Genomic DNA, 23,652 nt, shown 5'->3' with positions numbered 1-23,652 from the left:
TGACTTGTGTGTGATGGTGGGAGTATGATTGTAGGGAGTGCTGTAGTGACTGTAGCCTGAAGCCTTTCCGAGACCAAAAGGGCAAAGAGGATTGGGGACTGTATGTATGACCTGGAGTGGTTACGCTGTGCAGATCTTTGCACATCTGACTGGCAGGAGGAGTGCTAGCTTATTCTGGGAGAGTTACAGCTAGGGTTACATGAGCAGCCTAGATCTGAATTGAAGTGGAAGGGAATTAAGACTTCACAAATTATCTTCATACTAGCAGAAAAAAACCCAATCAATGTAAGTATCCTTCAGGGAAGGCATTGGGAAAGCGTGGTGGCAAAGAAAATGAAAGATTGATTTGAAGTACTCTGTGTTAGGATAAAACCATGTCCTGTTGCTGTCAGCAAGATTATGCCATGTAATTTAACAAAAGTGTCACTCCTCTGCTGAAATCTCATCACTCTTGAAGTGCTCTGTGCATAGAGTTGTGATCCTTGGATTTTATTTTTTCTTTAGATGCTAGAGAGGAGGAAAGTAGAAGCAGCTCTGGGACTTCTGTTCAAAATCAAAGTATCAGCATCCTGTTAGAACCTAATTCTTACAAGTATAATTCAAACATTCTCTAATTGTGAAAATGGGAAATGCTTCAGTGACTGTCCTGTTGAGAGCTTATTTAAAGAATCCCTTTCCCATAGGGAAATAGGCAAGCTACGTAATTTTCCTTGACAGGTATTTTTGATTCCCTGCATCATTTTCAGTACATCTTCATTAGAGGAAAAACCATTGAGTAACTTACGTACTTGGTAGATGACTGGTGGTTGCTTATGTAACTTCTGTTTCAAAAAGCACTTTAATTTCCTCCAGAATCAACATGCATGTGCTAATTGAATCTCTTCACTGCAGCAAATCCTGCATTGTTGCAGCTTTCTTGCAGTATTCAGGTGCTGGAACACTTCAGGGAAAACCAATCCCAAATACATTGTGCCAAAATAGGCAAAGGTAAGGCTCCTGGGGAGCTGCCTTCCCAACTGTTGCTCAGCAGCCACCTGATTGGAAACAGGAGGGATTTGGGGCTGAAGCCTGTGACAGTGATTTATAACATTTTAATACGTGGTTGCATTTCACTTGGTGCCACAACTTCAGTGCAGGAATCTGAAGGGGAGAAAGGCTACAACTGAAAACTTGGCAGTAACTGTTCATGGTTGATGTTCCTAAGAGATCAATTGGGGAAAAACAAAATTAAAAACTGTAACAATGCATTGGAAAAGATTTCTGATGGTTTCATCGTTTTAACAATTAATACTTTTCCTTGCCAGTAATCCATGTTGTGGTGAGAGTGAGGTAGCACTGATTTGCATATTGTGTTGTGTAAAAGCAGTAAATCAAGGTCTCGATTTGCATTCCACACGAAGTAGGAATAAGCACATAACTTTGCTTTTCTGAATGATGAGTACGGCTGATTTTAGTGCTAAGTAAAATTCAGCTATACTGATTTATAGTCTCTTGAAAATACTGATGTGCCGAAGACGCAACTACAATAGTTTCTAAAATTACCAGTTCTACACAAAATTGTATTTTTTCATCTGAGGAGACTGTCACGTAGAATCCTGACCCCTGCACAACTACCTGAGAATGAAAACACCAAACCCAAACATAGGTTGAACAGGATATATTTTTTTTAAATCAGTTCTTCATTAAGGTTTTGAATGCATGTGTACATGAAAATTTATATTAAAAAATTAAAAAGGAAAATCTTGTTTGTTTAGAATAACTCTGAAGTGCACAAATATTGACAAAAGCTAACAAACAAAAATACAGCTCTGCTTTTTATTTAGTGTTGCAATTACTTAGAGCTGGCAAATAAATGCAATCTGAACTGGAGAGTCTCACAAAAAGGACAACATTTTATTATATACATAGTTCTGATGTGCAAGTATGCAATCAATATGTACACTTACATTCCTAACTGTTTACATCGTTCTAGAGTATTCACAGTAGAATCAAGCTTAAGGTTAGAAATGTGAAAAGGCCATAACAGTGAGAGAAAAAAATATCAAGATATGCCTTGGGATTTTAAGACATTTTAAACTACTTGTTAATAGATTTCAGATGACTAAGCTAGAATTTTGGAGCAGACTAAAAATAGATTTGTTTCTTAAATTAACAGTAATGCAATATGCTTTTTAAATGGTTTCACAGATGGCAGTATTACCACAAGCATTATTAATCAGTCTTCTGGCTTGTAAGCACTAATACTGACCAGAAAGAGCTCGCCTGCAGAAAAGCTGCTGCAACCATCTCTGTATCGGTGACTATGCCTGTTGTAGTTTTGCATGTTTATATGCATTCCCATACCTACTCTGCTCTTATAAAATGACAACCAGTTTCCTTAACCCACACTACTTTACGTGGCCATATCTACTACTCGCTGTTCATAAGAGGTGTAAAAGAGAATGTATGCAGCTGAGGATTTCACAGATGATGATGAGATCTCAGATACTTCATGGTCATCAAACTTAAACCAGCGTTGTTTCGCAGCATTTTTGCAGTAGGCTGTGTAGTGCCCTCCATCCAACCCACCGTAATGATTCTGTAAATAGACGAAAAGAATCAATGGCTTCAAAAGCTGTAGTTTCATCCCTTTTTAGGGAAATTACCTAGAATTTGAGACTTTTACTGAATACTGATCACTTGTTTTAGAATACAACTTAACCTGCATCAGGTAGGCAGCCTGGCTGCCTAAGACAGGCTAACCCAAGTCCTGGCCTAAAGACAGCTGAACTTTGAAGTGTGACATTGTTACTTACTGAGACTGAAAACAGATTGTATCGCTTCAAGTTATTCTTTGGACCAATAACATATTGTGAAAGGTCAAGAGTTTCCAATGGGAAATCTACAGAAGTTTGAAGCTTTTGCTTCCATCTTCCATCATAGGAAAATCTAGAGAATTAAAAAGCATCATTAAAGGTTGTTCACAAGCTATTGTAGAATATTAAATATGTTTGTTTTCCCAGTTTTAACCAAGATGTGATCTCAGCTTAAGTGTTCTGCCCCCAATTTTGTTAATGTGTTTCTTAGCACAAATGAAAAGAGATGACTTGTAAATGTGCTTTGTGAACCCCATGAAAGAAGCAGCAGATGAAAACAAAATTCTTGCAATGTTACTACTGGAAACACATCCAAAACTTTCTCTAATTGAAAAGGGTTTGCTACTGCACTCGAACTATCACTCCCCATCAAAGCCTGGTCACTTCATCCTAATCAATTTTCACCAGGCCCTGCTTCTTACCGTTTCAAGTGGACAAGCAGAACCGGTGGCAATTTCCAAATCTCTATTTTTTTTAGAGAATCCCTTCGTGTTTTGCAATGGCTACAATAAAACCTATTGTTATCAGTGAGCTTCTCCTCTTTGGAGAACAATCTAAGGCATTCCTAAAACAAAATACAGACATAGATTATGAAGGGCAGGTGTATGTGAAAGCAGCATAAATGTGTATTTCCTATTCAGTTATTAACCATCAATTATTCAAGTGCTATGTTTCATAAAACCGAGGAAAAGTGAATGAAATCCATGTGTGGAAGTAAATTTCACTGTAGACATTAAGTAGCCTCAAGTACTTGGACATTTACACAGAACATTTTGTTTGAAATCACAGAATATTAATACTATGACCTACAAAAGCAAACATCATACATGTCTTTGCTACTATTGCACTTTCAATATTCCCATCCTCCTTGTCTGTTTAAAACTTTTAAACTTTTAAATTCTTCTAAAGTTATGAGGACTCGGATGTGTTTGTGTTTCAGATTAGTGTAAATTAAGCTGCCATAATGACCAACTCCTTCAAGAGGCAGAGCAGACGCAATATCATAATTATGTCACAGTGAAATGTTTTTACTTCAAGAACCATTTCTCTCGTTCCACCGTACCTGTAGCGTACATTTACTAGTAGAGGCAAGTGGTAACGACAAGTACATGAAAGCCTCAAAGGTTCGGGACTTCTTGTGACATGTGAGACACTGCACTGTAGATTTGAACTGGCCTTGAAAGAGTGCCACAATAATGGATTCATTGAGCTGCTTGTGTTTGTGCCAGGCTAGTTCTGCTGCTCTGAAGTCATCAAGATTATCATTGTTTTCTTCTTTGTGCCTTTTCCTGTTGTCAGCCTGTATAACACAAGTTTGAACACCATAGCTATACATTAACATCTATAAAAATAAGAAATCTCTATAGACAAACATGCTATTGAGTATTAGCAAGAATATTTAAACATATCAGAGTAGCTATCCCCTTTCTTATCTAGTTAGGCTTCTTCCTTTAATTCATTCAGTACCCTATACTGTTTCAAGACAAATTCCTTCTTTAATCCTAAATACTCTCATTTCCCTTCTCTACAGGGTTCCAGTATCAATCTTCTAAAATAAGAGGGTGTTTTTTAAATTTCTATTTTTTTGATCACCTGTCAGATGTGTAATTTATTGCAAGTGTATTGCTTACTTTATTTAGGTCTTCATGCAAGCCATCCATTAGGAAGAGAAGTAATTCTTGGGAGTCCTGTTGGCTATATCCTGCAAACTGGTCATTAATCTTCCCAATTGTAATTTTAAAGTCTTTTGGACTGATGTATTTATACTGTCCTGTCCATAAAGCTTTCATTATTACACCAAACTCTTCAGCCACTTCACCTTTATGCCCCAGGAAATTTGACCTATACAATTAAAGAGACAAAAATAAAAAGGTAAACCCTTCAAATAACTTACTTTTATTATTAAGATCTTATCCCAGTTAACAAGTAATTTCTTAAGACCAAGAAAAACTGACTGTTAGAGTGAGTTAAAATGTTTGATTAATTTGGTTCCATATTCAAGACTGGGCTGACAGAAGGTACAGCTGTTTCCAGCTTGTTTTGTAAACTGCTATTTAAATATTTAGGGACAATCTGGGATGCTTGTATCTCTCAGTGTGGTGAGCACAATGTTATTAACAGTGCCCAGTAAAACATATTTTGTCACCCACACACAGTTTGAAAACATCAAGACTCTTACAAGTTATCTTTTGTCTCATACTTGAAAAACAACCAAGCCACAACCCCAATGAGTGATTTTTTTTTTAACTATCATAAAGGCAATTTTTTTCCCCTCAGTTATAAAGGATGAGATGGTTACCTGTTAATATCATCTTGATACAAGTTTCTGTTAAAATAATCAGCCAGGTGAGGTGCATTGCACAGACACTGTAATATGGAATTCATATAGCATGTGTTCCCTAGGTTACGAAGTCCTGTGAGAGCTGGTCCCGATCCCCCAAACACTGGATTGAGATTCCGAATTTGTGATGCCGAAAGTCTTGAAATTTCTGCTTTAGTGTAACGGACTGGTCTGGAAGGAAGGAATCGTTTTTTAGGAAACTCAGATTTGACAAGGCTGTGTACATAAGCCAACAGAACCACCCTCCCTCACAGGGAATGAAATATCTTGGCACAAGATGTCACCAAATGCCATCATTTAAGGTATTTAAAACCAGTCAATGCCATAGCAAGAAACTCATATGCACTGGCCTATAATAAGGCTGAGTTATAGGCTCCAGCAGTTGTCAAGGAATTGTGGTTGATTTTTTTTTAAATTCACAGATAAAAAATTAGCTGTTGATTCAACCCAGTTTAAAAACTGAGAACTGCATTTCATAAGACTGGTATTTAATATATTCACATGAACACCACAGCTTAAAAAGCAACTATTGTCCAATTACACTATGACCTCTGAAACTTATGTTAATAATTTACAATTACATTAATTTTCAAAAGCTAACTCCCTATACATTGAATATTCAGGAATGAAATTTAAGTCCTGCATCCTTTCAAACCTACTTAGAAAATATTAATGAATTTCAGTTGGTTATACACAAAGGATGTCCTATAGGACTGTCATATGCATGGGCTATGCTGTATCTTACTGAACATACTTATTGTCACGATTGACTGCAGGAGTTACTGGAATTCTTTTCTTCTCTTCCTCCTGAATGACTTGGGTTATATCTGGGGAAGAGTAGGAGCGCTTCAGTTTGGAGTGCTCTCTTTCTCGTTCAACAGTCACCTGTGGCTTGGGTTTATGAGTTGGAGGGGTTGATGGAGGAGTGGATGAAGGAGCCATTTCTGGTGGATACATATGAACACTATTTGTTGGCGAGTGATAGTAACGAAAGGTTCCAGTGATTGGATCCAGAAACTTGGGGAAGAAAACACAAACTGTTTCAAAACCAAGTAAAAATCCATCATTAACTTACTTACCTATTTTTAAACTACTGTAAGAACAGTGCATGAGTTTTTCAAACATTGAGATGTTAACAGTGGTGACTGGCCTCAACCCCTAAAGGATTAAATTTACTGGAAGGCACTACTTTCACCAAAATGCATGTTAAATAGCAAATGCTTAGTACCAGAAACACCAGATGAGGTCTCCTAGTTCCATTATAAACAATGTTACAATTTGGAAAATAATCATGTGGAAGTTAAAGGGGAAAAAATAATAATTAAAAAAATTAAAAGAATCAAACAAGATTTAACAGAGAAATAAGACATAATTGAAATGCATTACAAAACTGAACAAGGCAATGTCATTGTACTATCAGAAGAGACAGTTACCTTTGCCCAACCTGCAGGCAGTCCTGGTATTATCCTTCCCATTTCTTCACTTCGTGCTCTCATTAATGGCTCCCGCAGAGACTAATAAACAAACAAAAAGGTCAGGTACGTGCAGTTACTGATGCAGAGTAGCAAGCTGTCTCTGCTTCCCCTGTAGAGTTACATGATTCAATGAAAAACAGTTCAATAAGAAATCCTCAGTTATAACTGGAAATACAATTTATTGCAATGCTAATATAGTACTACTGGTTTGTATCACTCAATCTAAACAAAACCCCTTTGTTGACATGCTTCAGAAAAAAAGTACAATTCAGCCTCACAGAAGTCTGAATACTCAATTTCTTCCCTAAAGAAGCTACTTTATTAGCAATATGTACTTCTGTTAAACACATACAGATGATCTTTTCTCCCTTTCAAAGCAGCAGACAAAGGAGTATGCAAGAGATGATGAACAAGCGTGGAATGCTTGTTAATGCTACCAGAAACATATGAAGACTTAGTGAAAGCTTCAAATATTTTTTTCAGATAAATAATACAAAAAAAGCAAATAAACAGCTACAAACACATCACAGTTTTAAGATGATGACTTAAAAAATTGAAATGAGGTGGAATTTAACATAATATAATAATCATAAAGTATCTGTGCTTGATTGTTTTGGCTACATACAACACACTGTATTTACTTTAAGTCTTTCAGTATCTTGTTCAGAATCCTCTATAAGGGGTCCTGGCTTTTGAGCTCCACTCTCTGGTTGTCCTTTAACCCCAGTTTGCTGTAAAAGATTTTGAGAGAAAGCCTTCAATTTCCATCTGGAATGCCAGAAAAGAATGTTGATAAACCAAAATAAGGAAAAAAGCAAAATTATATTTTCTTTTTTGGTTGTTAAACGCATGCGCCACAAGTAGTGGTTGGAGCATCATTTTTATTCTTCCTAGTCTATACTATAGGCAGTTTGCTGGAACAGCCTTTGTAGTTGAATGTTGAGTTACATAAGACAATCTGTTAGGTAGCTTCGAGAGCTCAGAAATGAAGTGCAAAAGTTCCACCTACGCTGCTTCACCTCCTAAAAGCCATGGGGTTTACAACTTGTTTTTAAATGAAAGACCTCTTTCCCTTTTACCCCTCACTGTGAAAAAGCTTCTCCGCAAAAAAGGCAAACTGTGAAGCCAACATTATGGATTTATTTTATCATAGGCTGTCATTTGGGGATTACGTGAAGTTGCTGTCAGTCAAAAGATCATGGATGACTGTGATAAGGTTGTTCAGGAAGACTTATTTTGGCTTCCTTGTGCATTTGCATTACACAAGCATCACAATTTGGTCAAATAACAACTGCAACTGCAAAGGGACTGAAAAATATCCTAATACATGTTCCTGAGAAATGGTTTTAAGATATCTGTTCTGTTACTAACTCAGCTTCACAAATAGTTTCTGATGATTTTTACTCTCAGAAATTTTGTGAGGATTTTTTTCCCTCCCAAGAACCTGAGGGAAAAAGAAGAACTGTGATCTCCCCCCCCCAAAAAAAAGAGTCTGAATAGGACTGTTTTCAGCAAAATTAGAGTATTGCTTTGTGTCCTACACCTGTCAAAAAACCCTGTTATATCAACATTAATGCAGGCTGGGGGCACTAAACAGTTTGCAATGATAATGTAATTCTGTCCTAACATGTGTTAAACACTGTAAAACACAGTACTGGTTGGTACAAGAGATGAAATGCCACTATGTCTCAATTTTTTGGAACTGAGGATTGCATCCCTGCAGCCTGCAAACAATCCCTCCTAGCTCTATCTCAAATAGGAAGTTTCATTATCCTATTCATGCTCCCCATCTACCAGCAAGAACAGAGGCTGTCTGGCAAAAAGCCCCAAACAAAACAAACCCTAACTACTTGGTTTTAACTTTCACCATTATGTTTATGTAAGAACAGCCTAAATAAAAATCCAATTATGTATTAAGAATTTCTACACTGCTCCTAGAGTATGCACTCAAAAATCATCCTGAATAATTACACCGTTTGGTGATGATTTTCTCTTTTTCACTAACCTTGCCTGAAACAGATACATCGCCCAGTGCCCGTCTCTGTATTTCTGGTGTTCGAGTTCCCTTTTCTCTTTCTTCCACAGATACTTTGTCAGTCTCAACCCTTTTTGCACCAATGCTCTCTGGTTCATTTTTGGTTTGCCTTTTTGCTTCTATTGCTTCTTTGTGTGCTCTTTCTTTTTCCTTTTCCTCCTGTTCTCTTTTTATTTGTTCATCCCTCTCCTTCTGTTCTCTGTCCTCTTTGGATTGCTGTTGCTTTTCTTTGTGTTCCTTTTCTTTCTGCTCTTCTTTTGCTTTTTGTTCTTGTTCTTCTATTTCTCGTTTGAGTCTCTCTCTCTGTTCTTCTTGCCGCCTCTCCCGAATTTCTTTTTCCCGTCTGTTTTTCTCTAGCAGAGCAGCAGTTTCTGCATGTACACGACTTTTTTCTTCTTCTGTCAGAACACTCTTTGTGTCCCGTAATGGCTTTGTGGACCGGTCTGGAACTATTCGTCCATTCTCAACAGGCTGACTGTCACTGACTGTACTGTGAGACTTTGGTCTGTTATCATCAGGGATTTTTAGTGAAGGCTTTTTAGTACGATCAACCTGTAACACGAAGTGTAGAACAATTCACTATGGCTATTACTGCTCTGTTAGATAAAATTTATTTCAGTGAGATTTATGAGAGAATAAAGATGATATAAAGTTGACTTCTACCAGAGAAATAGTAAAACTTTCAATTTCATCAAATCTGGTAACTGAAAATGGTTGTTAGTAAAATTAGGTATCGCTTAACTTATAGATGTAAGGTAAGACTCAACAAGCCCTACAGAACCGTAAGAACAGCATTAAGCACTGATTACTACAACTCTATTTTCAAGCTTTCAAAGGTGCGTATTTTAGGACAATCACGCTGCCTAATTTGGGTTTGAACCTCAATCATGTGACAAAGCATGTGATTAAAGCAGATCTGCTTGGTGCAAATTGGTATTTAAGAGTGGCTTATGCTCAGAAGTAGGACAGCAAGTTGGTTGTGGTGCTAAAGTGGAAGTTGTGGAGAAATAAAAACTTGTCTAGTTCAGGGAAGACAGAAGTAAGGTCTTTAAACTTTAGAGTTTAGGGTCCCATGGCTGACATTAAAGGCAGTATCTAGAAGGGTGAAAGAGTTAGACTTTGGCCTTGTGTTCAAAGGAAAGGACTCTACAAAGGTATATTTAGAAAGTTTTATCCCCATGAAAGGAAGAAACAATTTCCTGTACTCTCACCACTGGGCTAAGAGTCACAAGGCACCTAAATGTTTTATAATTTGAAGGAAGATACAGTCACTGAAACTGGACCTTTGGAACAGCCAAGGTAAGCTGCGGCCTAAACTGCCCTCCCTGCCTTTCATTGTTTATGTTTTGAGTAGAAAAATTTGCTTAGACTTTCTGAATTAATAATCAATTGCCGACCTTCAATTTTTCTGGTGCTCATATAAAATATCTTGAAAAGCTCTGCAATTATGTTAAGAATATTCAATTCCATGAAGTTCTGTAGATTGGTTACCATGGCTTCACAGACCACCAATAGTCTCCGTACCAATATACTTGTGTAGAAGGCTTAAATACTAAGTATGTTTCCTTGTGGGTTTAGGCTTCTGTGGTGTGTTTTACAGATTAACCTGATACTAACTCTGAAAAAAAGAAACACTGCTTACCTCAGGGATACTTCTTGTAATTGATACTGGATTAACTACAGATGAACTGTCAGACTTGGGAACAGGAGCATTCTGTATGTTTGGTCTGTTAAGTGATTTTAGTCTCTCTTCCAAATTATCTCCCATTTCCTCATTTTCAATCACTTCTGTTGGAGGTGGCTTTATAGCAACAACAGGTGGAACAGGAGTGGGCTCTTCGAGAGATGGATATGTAAAATCCACTATAGAAGGGGGGAGAGGATGGAAGCATGAGATAGCTCTTATAAACACAAAAGCAAAATAACCCCCACATTCCACCCCAAAATTTAGACTTAGCCAGAACAAGGCTATCCCAAACATATCTGAATGAATTAGATACACCCATTAATTACAAACACTTGGGGGCAGGGAGGTCATCCTTTATACTTACAAGAAACAGTCACTGCTTCACACCTACTATGCTGAGGTGGAGTTACTTTAGCATTTGTTGTGTACTGGGGAAAACAAAGAAGCCAGTTTTCATAACCTCCTTCTAGAATTAAGGGTTCATTCTGCAGTATAGTTTTGCTTTCCCACTGTAAGAAAAGTTTCAAATTAAGTAATTTACAAATAGAAAAAGAACTTTTACATCTGAACAATGTTGTTGAAAACTCTGTGTCTCACCATTACATAGAGACATGCTCTTTTTGAGATTTTTAATAGGAATTAAACAGGCTGCAAAAATCCTTTGGGCAACAGGGATCCTCTTTGTGTCTGGAGAATGCCTAACATAGCTTCCTGACTCTGCCTACAATAGGGTCTGAATACTTCCAATATACTTGGAACCACTTTACTACCACTTCAGTAACGATCCTCCATGCAGAAAAAAAAAAGTATTTTCATTGTATTATTTGCTTCAGTTTCTTATCTGGTAAGTTTGCTGAGTGACTGAAGCACTGGCTTTAGAAAGCATAAATGTTAACTTTCTGAAATACCCTAGAGAGTTCTGGCTCCACACTGCTCTCCTCCTGAGGCCCTCAGTATTAGAACAGGAGCAAGGCAAAAAGGCTCAGAAAATATTCTGTAAAGCACTAAGCAAGGAGAACTGCCTGAATTATCTCTGAATCCCAGTCTTGAACAGAAAGAGGTACCAGAAAGATGCGCAGTCTTTCACAAGAGCCATTTATATAATGAGTAGAACAACAAGCCAGAGTTCAGACTTGCACATCTTCTTAATACTGAGTCTATAAGCTCCCTGTACTGGTGAATCTCAAATTTAAATTAGTGTTTCTCTAAAAGTTACATTCAATAATGCAGAAAAGTGAACCATACTCAAAATATATCTGGGGTCTCCTTCACCAAAATGCCTGGCTGACAGGACTGCAAAGCAGCCAGCCTTCTTGGCCTGCCTGTGTGGGTGGTCAGCCAGCTTCCACAAGGAAGGAGTAACAGTTGCTAATAAAGAAAGTGGCACTATTTCTGGCAAACTGTACTATGTACTTTCCCCAATAACTCCGTCAGTTACAACTCATAAACTAGTGACTGAGGAGGGGAGTTGAATCATTCTGCTGTTAACCTGTTTAATAAACGACACTGTCCCCTACTAGAGCACAAGCATGGGAATGCAAAACTTCAGACTACACTTCTGCTATCAAAATAAGCAGTCTCTGAAAACTGAACCAAGCTGATTGCCTAAACAGTCATTAAGACTTCCATGTACTCTGTAATTATAGGTGCTTTCAGACCTTAGTTATTGAGGTAAATTAATATAAAGTGTTAAACTTGCCAACCTTAAAAAGTGCATCTTTCAAGCTCTGCAGAGTTGTTCCTAGCTTTAAGTCTTCAGCAGAACTAAACCAGTCTAGGAGTACAATATAATCGAAGTGTCCTCTTCTCTTCCATGGATCTCTAGAATCCTCTGGGAGTCTAGTTTCAATCCAGTTAGCAGTAACTCTGAAATGTATTAACATGCATTTAAAAGGCATGTACTAGTAACATTTTTGTCCAACAATATACAATCCATATAGGTTTATAAGCTTGGATAAAATAAATATGGTTTGACTTGAAGTCAGCCCATGCAAGAACAGAGCTGTCCAGGTATATACCAGTGGGTAAGATGTATCAGGCACTTTAAAATCAAGTGTACAAGCTTTAAAAGCATACAATTTTTTTTCAGTCAGTTTATAAAATTAAATACTTCACTATCATTTAACATTGTTTCATACCCAGGACGGATAGCTTCTTCTGGGACACTGACAGATCTTGGAATACAGGATTCCTGATAATCTTTCAATCTTCGAGCATCCATTATAAGCAATTCAATATTTTCATCTGACATCATTGCAAACAGTCTCTCAGCTGTGACTGCTCCTTGAAACAGAGAAGTTATTAGATGTAAAAAGCTACATTATAAATGGAGATAGCTACGATCACATCTGACTGCTGCAATCAAGGCTTGCACACATGGAAGAGAGAAGTCCCACTGTCATGGAGGCGAGACACTATAGAATTAACACACCGGACCTTTTGTTCCCACTACTGTGGTGATCAGTGCCTGATCTGCTGAATTAGACAATACTGAATACTTCAGTGATAAACTAGTTTAACTTTTTGTGGTCTCATTTAAATCAAGCTATATAGGCAAGCATTTGTAAACTACATGCTCCACATGTTCCTCTTCAGTAAAGAAGAACTTTTTCACATATTAAGGGAACAAAAAGCAGAAGGGCAGGAGGGGAGCAGAAAAAATTGTTATTTAACTACTATTAATGTATCAGAGAAAGCTGATATATTTAATCCTTCCCTAGATTTTTCTCTTATCAATTGAGGAGCCATTTTTCTTCCAATTTGACCACTTCATTAGTGCTAGTTCAGCTTTAGTTATTAAACTGCTGAAAAACTAAGTACAGCCTTTTAAGCTCAGAAGTGATGAAGCCTGCTATACAGAGCTTAATTAATTACTAAGTCACTCTTACTAAAATGCAGGATGCTAGAATTTTATCAAAATCCTCTGAAATAACTCCTGAAAAGAATTGCAACTGCTCAGGTGCATAGTCATATGAAGACTTTTTTCACATCTATGTGAACACTGCATCTCTTACCACTTGGACTGTCAGACTGATCCTTTCTCTCCGGTGAATGCTTCCTCTCACCATTAATCTGCGTTGGAGGAAAAAAAGAAGTTAGTTTAATACCTAATACTCAGAATCAAGGTGGCCAACTGATTCTCACAGAGCTCAAAGGAAACTGATCAGACTGTAAGCCACAGGAAGAAAACTAGAAAAAGTAAGCTTCTTCTACAGAAGATATGTTATTGATAAATGTACTAAAAAAGACACCAAGGTTGCTGCTCTACCTAGACAGAAGCCAGTTAAAAAGGCAATACAACCTAGGACAGCATCACCTGGTATGCTGCTGAGAAGTCAGTTCTCTCTCCTAAACAGGAAATGTTATCTGTAACATCAGCTTATTAGCATTACCTTGGGTTTCTTAATACTAGCCAGTTCTAACATAAAATAGAATTTAACTTTACAAAAAGACCCTACTCTATCTTCTGCAACACTTGCAGGTTGGTAGGACTCATCATCTTCCAAAGACATGTCAAAAAAGGGTTATGGGGAGTGTAAGATAATTCAAGAAAGCCCCACATGACTCAGAATTACTAGCAGAAATCAAATGCTAGATTAAAGGTATACATTTAGACCATATTAGAGAGTTTGTAAACATCTTTAGTTACCCTTTGGCTTTTTCCTTTGGAATCCACAGCACTTTCTGAGGGGGTTTTGGCTGAACTCTTTCCATCATCTTTTGGTTCTTGCTTTTTCTGCAGCTCTTGTCTGTCCCTCTCTTCAAGTTTTTTCCGAACTTCAGCTTCCTCATATCTAAGGGGGGAGGAAACAAAAGCCTTGTCTTTCCACATTACACTACTGGCTCAGCTGCATAATTAACATCAGAATCATCAAGTCTTCAGGAAGAAAAGTATTATTTTCTTTTTTTTTTTTTTAAAAAATAAAGTATTGTCTATTTTGTATTTCCAACAAAGTGCATCTTCCTCCATGACTGCATGATATTATTTCTCCCACTCTTGGGTTGCTTTTCTTACTCTTAAATCCTGTTCTGGGTCCTATTTCATAGACACTGCTCTTAAGGGTGGTTCATTCTGTTTTGTTTTGTTTCTTAATCTAAACCTATGGCCATGCTTAGCAATGATGTCACTAAATATATCAGGGTTTTCATTTTGTAGAGGAAAGAGTAAGTATTGGTGACTTAAAGGTAAACTTCAGTGTATTATAACAATCATGCCAGGTATTTTCTTTGGATTTGCAACAGAGCTAACAATTACAGTTAGGAGTAAGTTAGCCTAGTTAGCTGAACTTCCTTTTTGTAAGAAGCTGGATCAGAACTATTTATATATCTGGTAGTAGTCACCTTCAGAATGTAAGCTGGCTATAGTATAGTTACATCCTTACCTGTGTCCTTGCTGTTTGTTTCAAATGTTGGAGATACAGTGAAGTCTATGCAAGCATCACATATACTTGAGAGTTTTGAGGGACCTAGGTCTTGCATATAGCTATCATTTTCATAAAGGCTTAGACTTTAAAATTAACCTCCCAGCCTTCTGTCATTGTAAGGATAATTACAATATTGTAAATCAAACTTGACCTCCTACAGCTTTTACATAACCAACTGCAGGTTTGCACAGTCCCATCACTGTTATATTCTATTATATTTAATATAACTGGAAAGCTTAAGGGTTACTAATGATCCATAAAACAAAAACCCAAAGTTTTGAACCAACTATTTTAATGACTGAACCAAACAGTGAATCATGAACAGTGAATTGTACTAGTAATTGCTTGTTTTAATAGATGTTGCCTAATCAGGATTAAAAAGACAACAACAGTAGAGCTGTAATTTATATCAGAAATACTGTGTTAATAAATTAGTTCATTAAATCAAATTCTGCCTCCAAGTCTATTCTATTAATTGGCCACTGATAGGAGGCTGCAAGTCTGCAATTTTTTTTAAACAGATATTTTGATTTGGCAAAGGTATCATAAGTTAGAACAGAGCATTTTGTTCTCATCTGGAATTACTGGCACTAAAGCATATTTCAGATTTTACTTCAGTCAATATGGAATATTTACCTATCGATTTCCCATATACATCTTTGAAGCACAGAGTAACAGAGTGGGTCATTCACATAGCTATTCCTGCTCCTATACAAATGACATTTCAGCAGCTCCACTTTAGTTAACAATTAACATTCAAACTATTTGCAGAAGAAATTGCACAAATAATTTCCCTGGAACCACTTCTGTAGTTACACAGGAGTCATGTTTCATTTGTATTCCCTTTATATACATTTTTGCCAGAGTAGTTGAAAGTTATTAATTGTATCAACTTCTGGAACTCTGTTCCTTTCATAAAAAGCCACAAGTTACTAAACAGTAGTCTCTATTTTGGGATTCTATAATTCTATCAGTATTTACAGTGAATTCATAGCTCTGTAGACTATGAATTAAAAATAGGAAAAACCTAAAGACCGTTTCACACATAGTATCATGAGACATCTTTGGAAATTCTCTTTCCATACACGTGTAACTACTCTTACTTTCTTGTTCATGTAAACTAACTTTATGAATTAAGCACTTTGAAGGGCATAGAATAAGCTTTCACAATAATATTTGGGGGGGGCAAAAAGGGAAATGTGCCTAGCTGAAAGGGAAATGCTAAAAGGATGAGAAAGGGGTGATAAAGATAGTACTTAAGAATGTAAGCAGATAAGGCTGAAGAAAGACATACTGCACTAAGTATCATCTAAAGGTAGGTTCTACTCTACAACTTCTAACCAACAGTTTTGTGGCTTATGGCACAAAGACTTGATGGTTGTAAATAAACTACCAAAAAATCTTGTTAGCATCAGCTCAGTTACATACAGGCAAAACTGTCCATTTTCACATGTACTGCTGGATGTGACAGAGGCAGAGAAAAGGTGTAGCAGCTAGCTACAGAATCAAAAAGTGTGTTTTGTTAGAGTAAATTAAATCCATGCTAGGAGGACTTTTTAATGTATGTAAATATTAGGAATATCCATTAGTGTGCTTGGTTTCAGATGACCTTATGATGAAAAGGGTAAGTAGAAAATGGCTCTTGATCATCTTGTGTGTGTGTGCATATGTGTATATATACATATATACATATAATTTATATCTTGTGGTTTCTTTTTATTAGGTATTAAACAAAAATGAGAGACAGTATCAACAAATCAAAGTTACAAGAATTAAGAGACAATGTATACACTGGCAAGTAACTAGAGTATGTGATGATGAAAATTATCTCTAATAACAGATCTTTGTGAATAACTATTAAAGAACTCAAGAGTTTTGGGTATCTAAGGTCTACTCAAGTGCAATCCCTTACTACTAAATAGTATGAAAACACGCAATTGCACAGGTACAGGGTTTCGGAACAATGAACAACATCTAACTGTATTCACATACCTGAGTTTAAGGCTGTCTGACAGTCTTTCAGCTTCTTCAACGGCTTTCACTAGATTTGTAGGTCCAAGAATTGAATGAAAATAATCCTAAAATTACAAGCATCACCCCACTTATTTTTAGTACAACTTAATAACGCCTACTTACATGCATATTAAGAGCCACTAATGTGCAGAGAATTGGTATTATAATGCTATTAATGCCAACAAAAGGAACTGTTTTGAATCAAAATAATTTTCCTCTCAAACATAATTTTGTAAGTAAAATTATTCTATAGCACTAGTAAGTAAAGGCTAGCAAGGCAACTGCACCAAAAAAAGGTGATATGAGAAAGATGAGAGAAATACCTTTCCCTGAAAATAACAATCACAGATCTTACCATTTATATACCTTATGTATATTAAAAGCAAACTGTAAAAGCAATTAACAACAGAGTTGTCAAAAATAGGAAGGAAAAGATATCATCATAAGTTTACTTAATACCAGTGTAATCCTTTGAACATGCATTAGTGCAATTCTCTGTACTTCTACTACTCCTACCAATGCAGGAGAGGCCAGTCAGAAAGCTTTTATACCTGTTGCTGCTTAAAATCAGGTCTCTTTTTAATAAAGTTATAAACAGACATATATTTCATATACAGGATGTAAGCCTTTTCTTCATCTCGGTCCAATCTGCTTTCCTCTGCTGCCTTGAAAATCTTAAGGGCGCTCTGCACATAACTGAAATAAAAGTAAAGCAGGTGATTGCTGACTTGTTCCCAAATACCTTTTCATTAAAAGATGACATTTTAAGTGTCCACAGCTTCTGAACCCATATATTAAGCATTTGATTTTACCATCTTCATACAAGGCTTTTATTAAATATGAATTATAGTCATGCTCTTCCAAATAATGTTTCTCTTTGCTAGTTTGTTTGCTAGCCTTATTTAAAATCTCCCATAATTAAATAGCACACTGAGATATAGTGAAAAACCCCACCTTTCTAAAAACACTTCTGTTTTTTTTTTTTGAGGAAAAACTACTTTATAGTAAGACGAAATGAAATAATTGTCTAACAGTGCTGGAGGTAAAATATTCATGTATTTGCTCAACTTCTTAACATTTTTAAGAATTTGCATTTATGTAGCCTTTTCTCAAGGGGCACAAATTTTCATAGGCACTATGCTCTATCCAAGTCATGTTTGGGCAGTATGCCAAGTTACCTTCTGTAGGCAGTAAGCATATCCCATGTGATACCTGAGAGATCTATACATAAGGCTATCAACAATTTTATATATAATAAAAATAATTGAAGAAATTTAGATCCACAACATAGTTGCTCTGGAACCTGCTCAGAAGGGTAACATTAATACTTTCAATATTAATACAAATAAATTATATATACCTCTTTGTACTTGTCTTTTCAGGTTTTATTTCTATCTTCGTGTTGAGATCTTCCAATGAAGTAGAGAGATACAGCTCCTTAGGTACAGAGGCCACAGCAGGCATGTTAATGTTGTTACTTACGTCCCTTCTTAGCTTCTTAGAAGTCTCTATCAGTATTTTTCTGGAGATAAAAAAAGAAGTAAGCAGAGCCCAACTACATTCCAGTGACTTTTAATACAGTTACAGTTACCATCTGGGGTTATTACCCAATCTGTCTCTCCTTACATGAGCTAGCATGAGATGTAAAGTGGCTGCACAGTCAGAAGTATAAATCAATCCTCTCAAAGTGACAGACTTATTTAAAACCAGTCTAGGTAATTTATCAGGAATGCTAGTGATAAGCTGCTAACATGAGAAAATAATAAGAAATTCTGACTTAAGAATGTTCAAATTAACCATATTCAGCAAATATGGTTATCTAATGCCAGTAAGTATATTATAATTAGTCAGCTTCTCTATACTCTGAAATTTGCGATGGCTAATTATACCACTAGGTTAGCACAAACCTTTGCGAACACATGCCACACCCTTGGAAAGGTGACTTCTAATGGTAAGAGACAAACTAAGGAAATTAAGGTTGCTACAGTTAAAGTCAACTTGAAACTTCTTGAACATGCTGTAGGTGTTGAAACTAATAGGTACCATTGTCATTCTGCTTTTATTTGGAAGTGCTCTCCAGGTAGCCATGAAATAGTTCAGCAGAGTATGGCCAGAAAAGACTATTACATCATCTCATCTGACATTCTGCATAGAGCAATCCAGTAAGTCTCGTACAGATAGATAATTAAAAATCTTTGAATCTAATATATAATAAGCTATTTTAGCCTTTGGGGCTGGCAGGGGAGTAACTGAACTCCTTCTCAAGCAGTAACATATTAAAGTGTTAGCAAGACCAAGAAATTAAGGGGAATTAATTAGAAGAAACATGCTTATAAGATCCAAAGAAATACATTATTTCCTAGTATTGAAAAACCCACATTGCCTTTGACAAGATGAAGGTAGGGCATTTCCCTTCTACCCTCAAGGTGATGATTAGAGTGGTAAGTGTGACCAAAAAACCACCAGCTAGTGACCTCACAGTGAAGTTTCACCCAACTGAATCAATCTGTAGCTGAAAGCCACCAAATGAGGTGGTCTCTATTTCCCTTCCTCTTTCTCATGCTGGTCTGGTATTTGCCTAACCTCTTATTGAGCCACTTCAGTTTGCTGAAGAGGTGGAAAGACTACACAGCTTGTACAAGGAGCACAGTCAGTGTGTACAGCTGAGAACAAGAAGCTGAGGTAGGAATGTGATCCCTTCCCATGGCACATAGCTGTTACAGTCTTCGAAGTATCATGGCATGTAGTACCAGGAGGTTGACTGTTGGTCTAGAAACAGGTTATGAAATAAAGATACTAACCCAAACCTTTGACATTTCCATGTTGGAAATAAATACAAAAATAAGGTAAGTTACATGTCTAATGATTTTTTGGTTTAAGGTCTGGCGTGCCAAGGTCAGACTAAGCAGTATATAACTGGATAACTTACTACTTGAACACAGATTCTGTGCTTGCTAATTTCCAACTACATAGCAACTTTTCAAAGTTGATAAACTTGTCAGAAATCCTTCTTTAGGAGACCAATTTACAAATAATTCTAGAAAGTAAATAACGAAGTCCTCAAACACCAATTTTAATACATAAAATTAAAAATATAGCCCATACCCCACGAACCTTAAAACACTTCCCTATATAGGGTGTCTTATGCTCAACTTTTAACTTTGACGGATATACATAGGTGCTGAAATCAAGGCAGGAAAGTTATTAGAACAACTGCATTTAGTAGAAGCAAAGCAGGTATACTCCCTGCACAAAGTAAAGGACCTTTCCAATCTAAAAGCCTTTTTGCCTAAGGCTAAGGGAAAAAAAGATGCTTTTTACAATCTCGCAGAATCGCAAAGAAAGGCTTTGCTCTTACTGAGTGCTTGTCTATTTCTACCTTCAGAGTATGTCTTTACCTGGCTTTTTTTTTCTTTTTTTCCCCTTGGAACTGTAAATAGACTTATTCTTTGAAGCTGTAAGTCCTTTCCAAATATATCTTGAATGTTTGCTCTGTTATGTAACCAGTATTTTCTTAATCTTAAGTGGCAGCATTTGGTTTTGTTCTGACAGAATACTGTAACTAAATATATAGTCCAAAAAAGATATGAATATAAAGTTACTGTGTCTGTGAGCCTATGAGGAGAAAAAAACCCAACAAGATTATGTGGAAGATAAACCATTTAATGGAAGGCAAAAGATGCTAGTAGATTTTTAAGTGTTGCTGACATACCTTGATATTGGCAGCTCTTCTGGAACCTCTTCTATACAAATGAAGAGTAGCCAGATAAAAGCCAAACCTGAGGTTTGGTTCAGAACAAAAAAATTGCTCTCCATGTTTTCCTGCTATGGTTACTAAGTTCTAATTGCAGGTCTTTAAATTGTCAGACAAGTTTAATGCTGAACTTTTATTTCCTGATCTGAAGAAATTTCTGTATCTTTTTTTCAAAACATGAGCTACTAACCATAGTATCCAATAATGAGGTATTACTCTGGCCTCCCACAGCACTGCAATTCATACAATATGCTGCAGTAAAATGAGTAAGAATGGATTAAGAATAACATTTTCCAGCATTTTTTTATAAATTTCTCAACAGCCTACTAAATTGAATTACATACGGGATGTGTCACAACTTAATAGAAGATTTCAGTTGCTGTTTCTAATTTACTTTTCTATTCAGAACCTTAACTATGGAACTATAAGCAGCAATTTCAGTTTTATGCATCATAAATCCCCTAACTGAATTTTATTCAGTAGTGGCCTCAGACTGACCACTAGTTGCCAGGTGACTGACTGCTCAGTCTTGCTTGTAAGGATCCTTAAAACTCCATAAGATTTTACTAAATTTTAAGATATGCTTGAACCTTGACTTTCTCTTACTCTCAAACGAACAAGGTTTAGGTTTTTTCTTCTTTGAGCAGATTTTGGGAAGATGATGAGCTTGGAATCCAAATCAGCTCCTTCATATATAAATATAACCATCTGATGCTGAACACAAGTTTTTGTACATTCCTAACTGCCCTGGTCTCAGTGAAGGAATCCAGCAAAGTTGCGCAAATAAAAGACATTAGGGGAGTAGTTAACATACAGCAGTGAAACGCATGGAGACAGACTAAGCTACTCCAAGTTCTGTACAAGGTCTGTATTTGTTTCCACTAGAATAGCTGCCCTGAACTGTACTTTCTTATCAGAATCGTGTCCGTTTTATCAGGATAAACTCTTGCTGCTCCAGGTGGTATTGACTAGATTACGTTCACTTTTGCCAAACATTCCATTTCCCTCCACACTTATAATCACCATACCAATACAAGTGCAACACTGAGGCATCAATGAACCCTCTCAACTCCATATGTGGCTCTTTCATATCTCTACAAGGACGAGAGATACCTTCTTTCCCAGCAAGAAAAGAGAACTGGGTCATAAAACCACAAATACAAGGGACTTAGGAAGCCGTAAGAGCTATTATCTACTATTAGTCAACCCTGTGAGGAGGAGGAAACAACTTATTTCAGGTTTGTTTTGTTTCTTTTAGTAAGATCAAACTCAAACCTGGGGATCATTTCTGCCCCCAGCTGAAGTGCTATCTCAAGCTCTTGTTTCATACTTAAGAGTGCTGAAAAGCAGGCCAATATCCCAAAACCATATGCTTGCGTATTCATAGGCATTTAAAATATTTAGAATGGATAGTTCTACACTGACAGGGAAACATACCTGTTGGTAACAGGCTTTACAACATCTAATTATCATGCTGTTTCACTAAGGATATGAGTAAGCTTTAAGTGGAATGACCATAGCAAGAACACACAGAAGCAGTTATATTGCAAGCAGTGTACATCAACACAGTCTGAAATAAATTGACATGCTAAGTACCATGCTTCACCAATTCAGGTATATAATTTTGTTCACTTCTTTTTGCCTCCAAGACTTGAGCAGATGAGAAATAGGTTTCTCACAAGCACTAAGTTTCTCAGTTTTCTTGGAATTAAGTTTTACTGTCTGTACTCTGTACACAAGAGTTGGTTTTGTTAAGATCATCAGTATTAATCTAGATATTTTAACACAACTGAATATACAATCAATCAGTGTATTTATCTCTGTAAACCCTCTAGCTTGCTTTCAGGCCCTGGTCCTGTAACTCCATATGCATAGGCTGATTATAACCACTGGGGCTTCCTACAGCAAGACCATCGTGCTCACGCAGACTGCCCAAACTTTCATCATTTTGCTGGGTATCACCAGTGATCATGGCAGTAACATGTCATGGGTCTGTCTTTGGCCTTGTATCACACTGAAACTACCTGCAACACCATGCTCAGGAACTGCTCTTTTCACACAGTGAGAAAATAATTTCAGACAATTTGCTTATCCAGCAGTTTAACTGATACTGATGAAAAGCACTGCAAAATTAAGTTGCTTAAAACAAAATAAATTGGATTTTATACATAAAGTTTAAAAGCTATTCAATCTAAGGAAAACTACAAATAGCTTCACTCCTTACTTAAAGGAAAATCTCAAAAGTGTGTGCAAACAGCGCAGGTGACGTGACGCCCGGGAGGTGACAGACAGGCTGAAGACTTTTCCAAGTCTCTAACAGGGCGGTTAAAACCCTCCGGCCCGGGTGCGGGCCAGGGCACGGCTGGTGTTATGGAGTCCCCATGACACCGCAGCTCAGTGGCTCGTCCTCTCCAGTCAGAGGAGAGCACCCTGGGCAGCGCTGCTCTCCTGCCACCGGCCTCCAGCCACTCTCGGGCCCTGGAGTGGCTGCTCCCTACCCCGCTCACGCGTCACCTCAGCCGGGCTGCGGCTCAGGGGGGCACTGCGGCTGCCCAAGGTCACGTCGCCAGCACCGGGCCAGAGGGCTACGGGCTCCCCGCCGGGCCAGGCCCGATCGTCCCCCACGCAGCCCGGCCCAGCTTCCCTCACCCCCTGCAGTCCCTTGAGAGCCACCTGCCTCCTCCCGCGGCGGGGCCGGGCTCGGGGCTCCCCGCCAAGGGCGCCCGCCCCCTTCCGCAGCGGCCGGAGGAGGGCGTGAGGTGAGCCCTCCCGCTCTGCAGGCCTCGCTCCCCGGGGCGGCCCGGGCGCCACCACGGGCCAGTGCAGTGGGCCAGTCTGTGTACTCACATCCGCAGAGAACTCGCTGCTTCAGCCCGCCGGCCCGGGGCAAGCCCATGTCCGACAGCGGCTGCTGCGGAAACGCTACGCGGCCATAACTGCTGAGGCGGAACTCGGCAGCGTTCCTCCCTAGCTCCTTCCCGAGCCGCCGCACCCCCGAGCGGGCGGGGCCTCTTCGCGGCCCTATCCGTACAGCGGGGCCGTGCTCGAACTGAGGCAGGAGGCTGGTT

General features: G+C 37.9%; 1 protein-coding gene across 2 annotated transcripts; it reads right to left on the bottom strand.

The window, feature by feature from the left end:
• Positions 1-1,642: 1,642 nt before the first annotated feature.
• LOC101873458 (ubiquitin carboxyl-terminal hydrolase 8) lies at positions 1,643-23,566 on the bottom strand. 2 transcript variants are annotated; one of them, XM_034066068.1, is made up of 20 exons: positions 23,432-23,566; positions 18,191-18,352; positions 17,382-17,526; positions 16,810-16,895; positions 14,043-14,187; positions 13,408-13,465; positions 12,532-12,676; positions 12,097-12,259; positions 10,758-10,902; positions 10,349-10,569; positions 8,677-9,258; positions 7,313-7,402; positions 6,630-6,710; positions 5,951-6,213; positions 5,155-5,367; positions 4,487-4,697; positions 3,919-4,155; positions 3,278-3,420; positions 2,796-2,928; positions 1,643-2,578 (listed from the first exon to the last, which is right to left on the bottom strand). In XM_034066068.1, exons 2-20 carry the CDS (start codon positions 18,292-18,294, stop codon positions 2,393-2,395), a joined length of 3,351 nt encoding a protein of 1,116 aa, XP_033921959.1. In that variant the 5' UTR covers positions 18,295-18,352; positions 23,432-23,566; the 3' UTR covers positions 1,643-2,392. The 2 variants fall into 2 exon arrangements, with proteins under 2 accessions (XP_033921959.1, XP_033921960.1); XM_034066069.1 differs by lacking the exon at positions 7,313-7,402.
• Positions 23,567-23,652: the final 86 nt, after the last annotated feature.

Source organism: Melopsittacus undulatus, chromosome 9, assembly GCF_012275295.1.
Source record: "Melopsittacus undulatus isolate bMelUnd1 chromosome 9, bMelUnd1.mat.Z, whole genome shotgun sequence".
Taxonomy (NCBI): Eukaryota; Metazoa; Chordata; class Aves; order Psittaciformes; family Psittaculidae; genus Melopsittacus; species Melopsittacus undulatus.
This window is presented reverse-complemented; position numbering and strand designations above follow the sequence as displayed.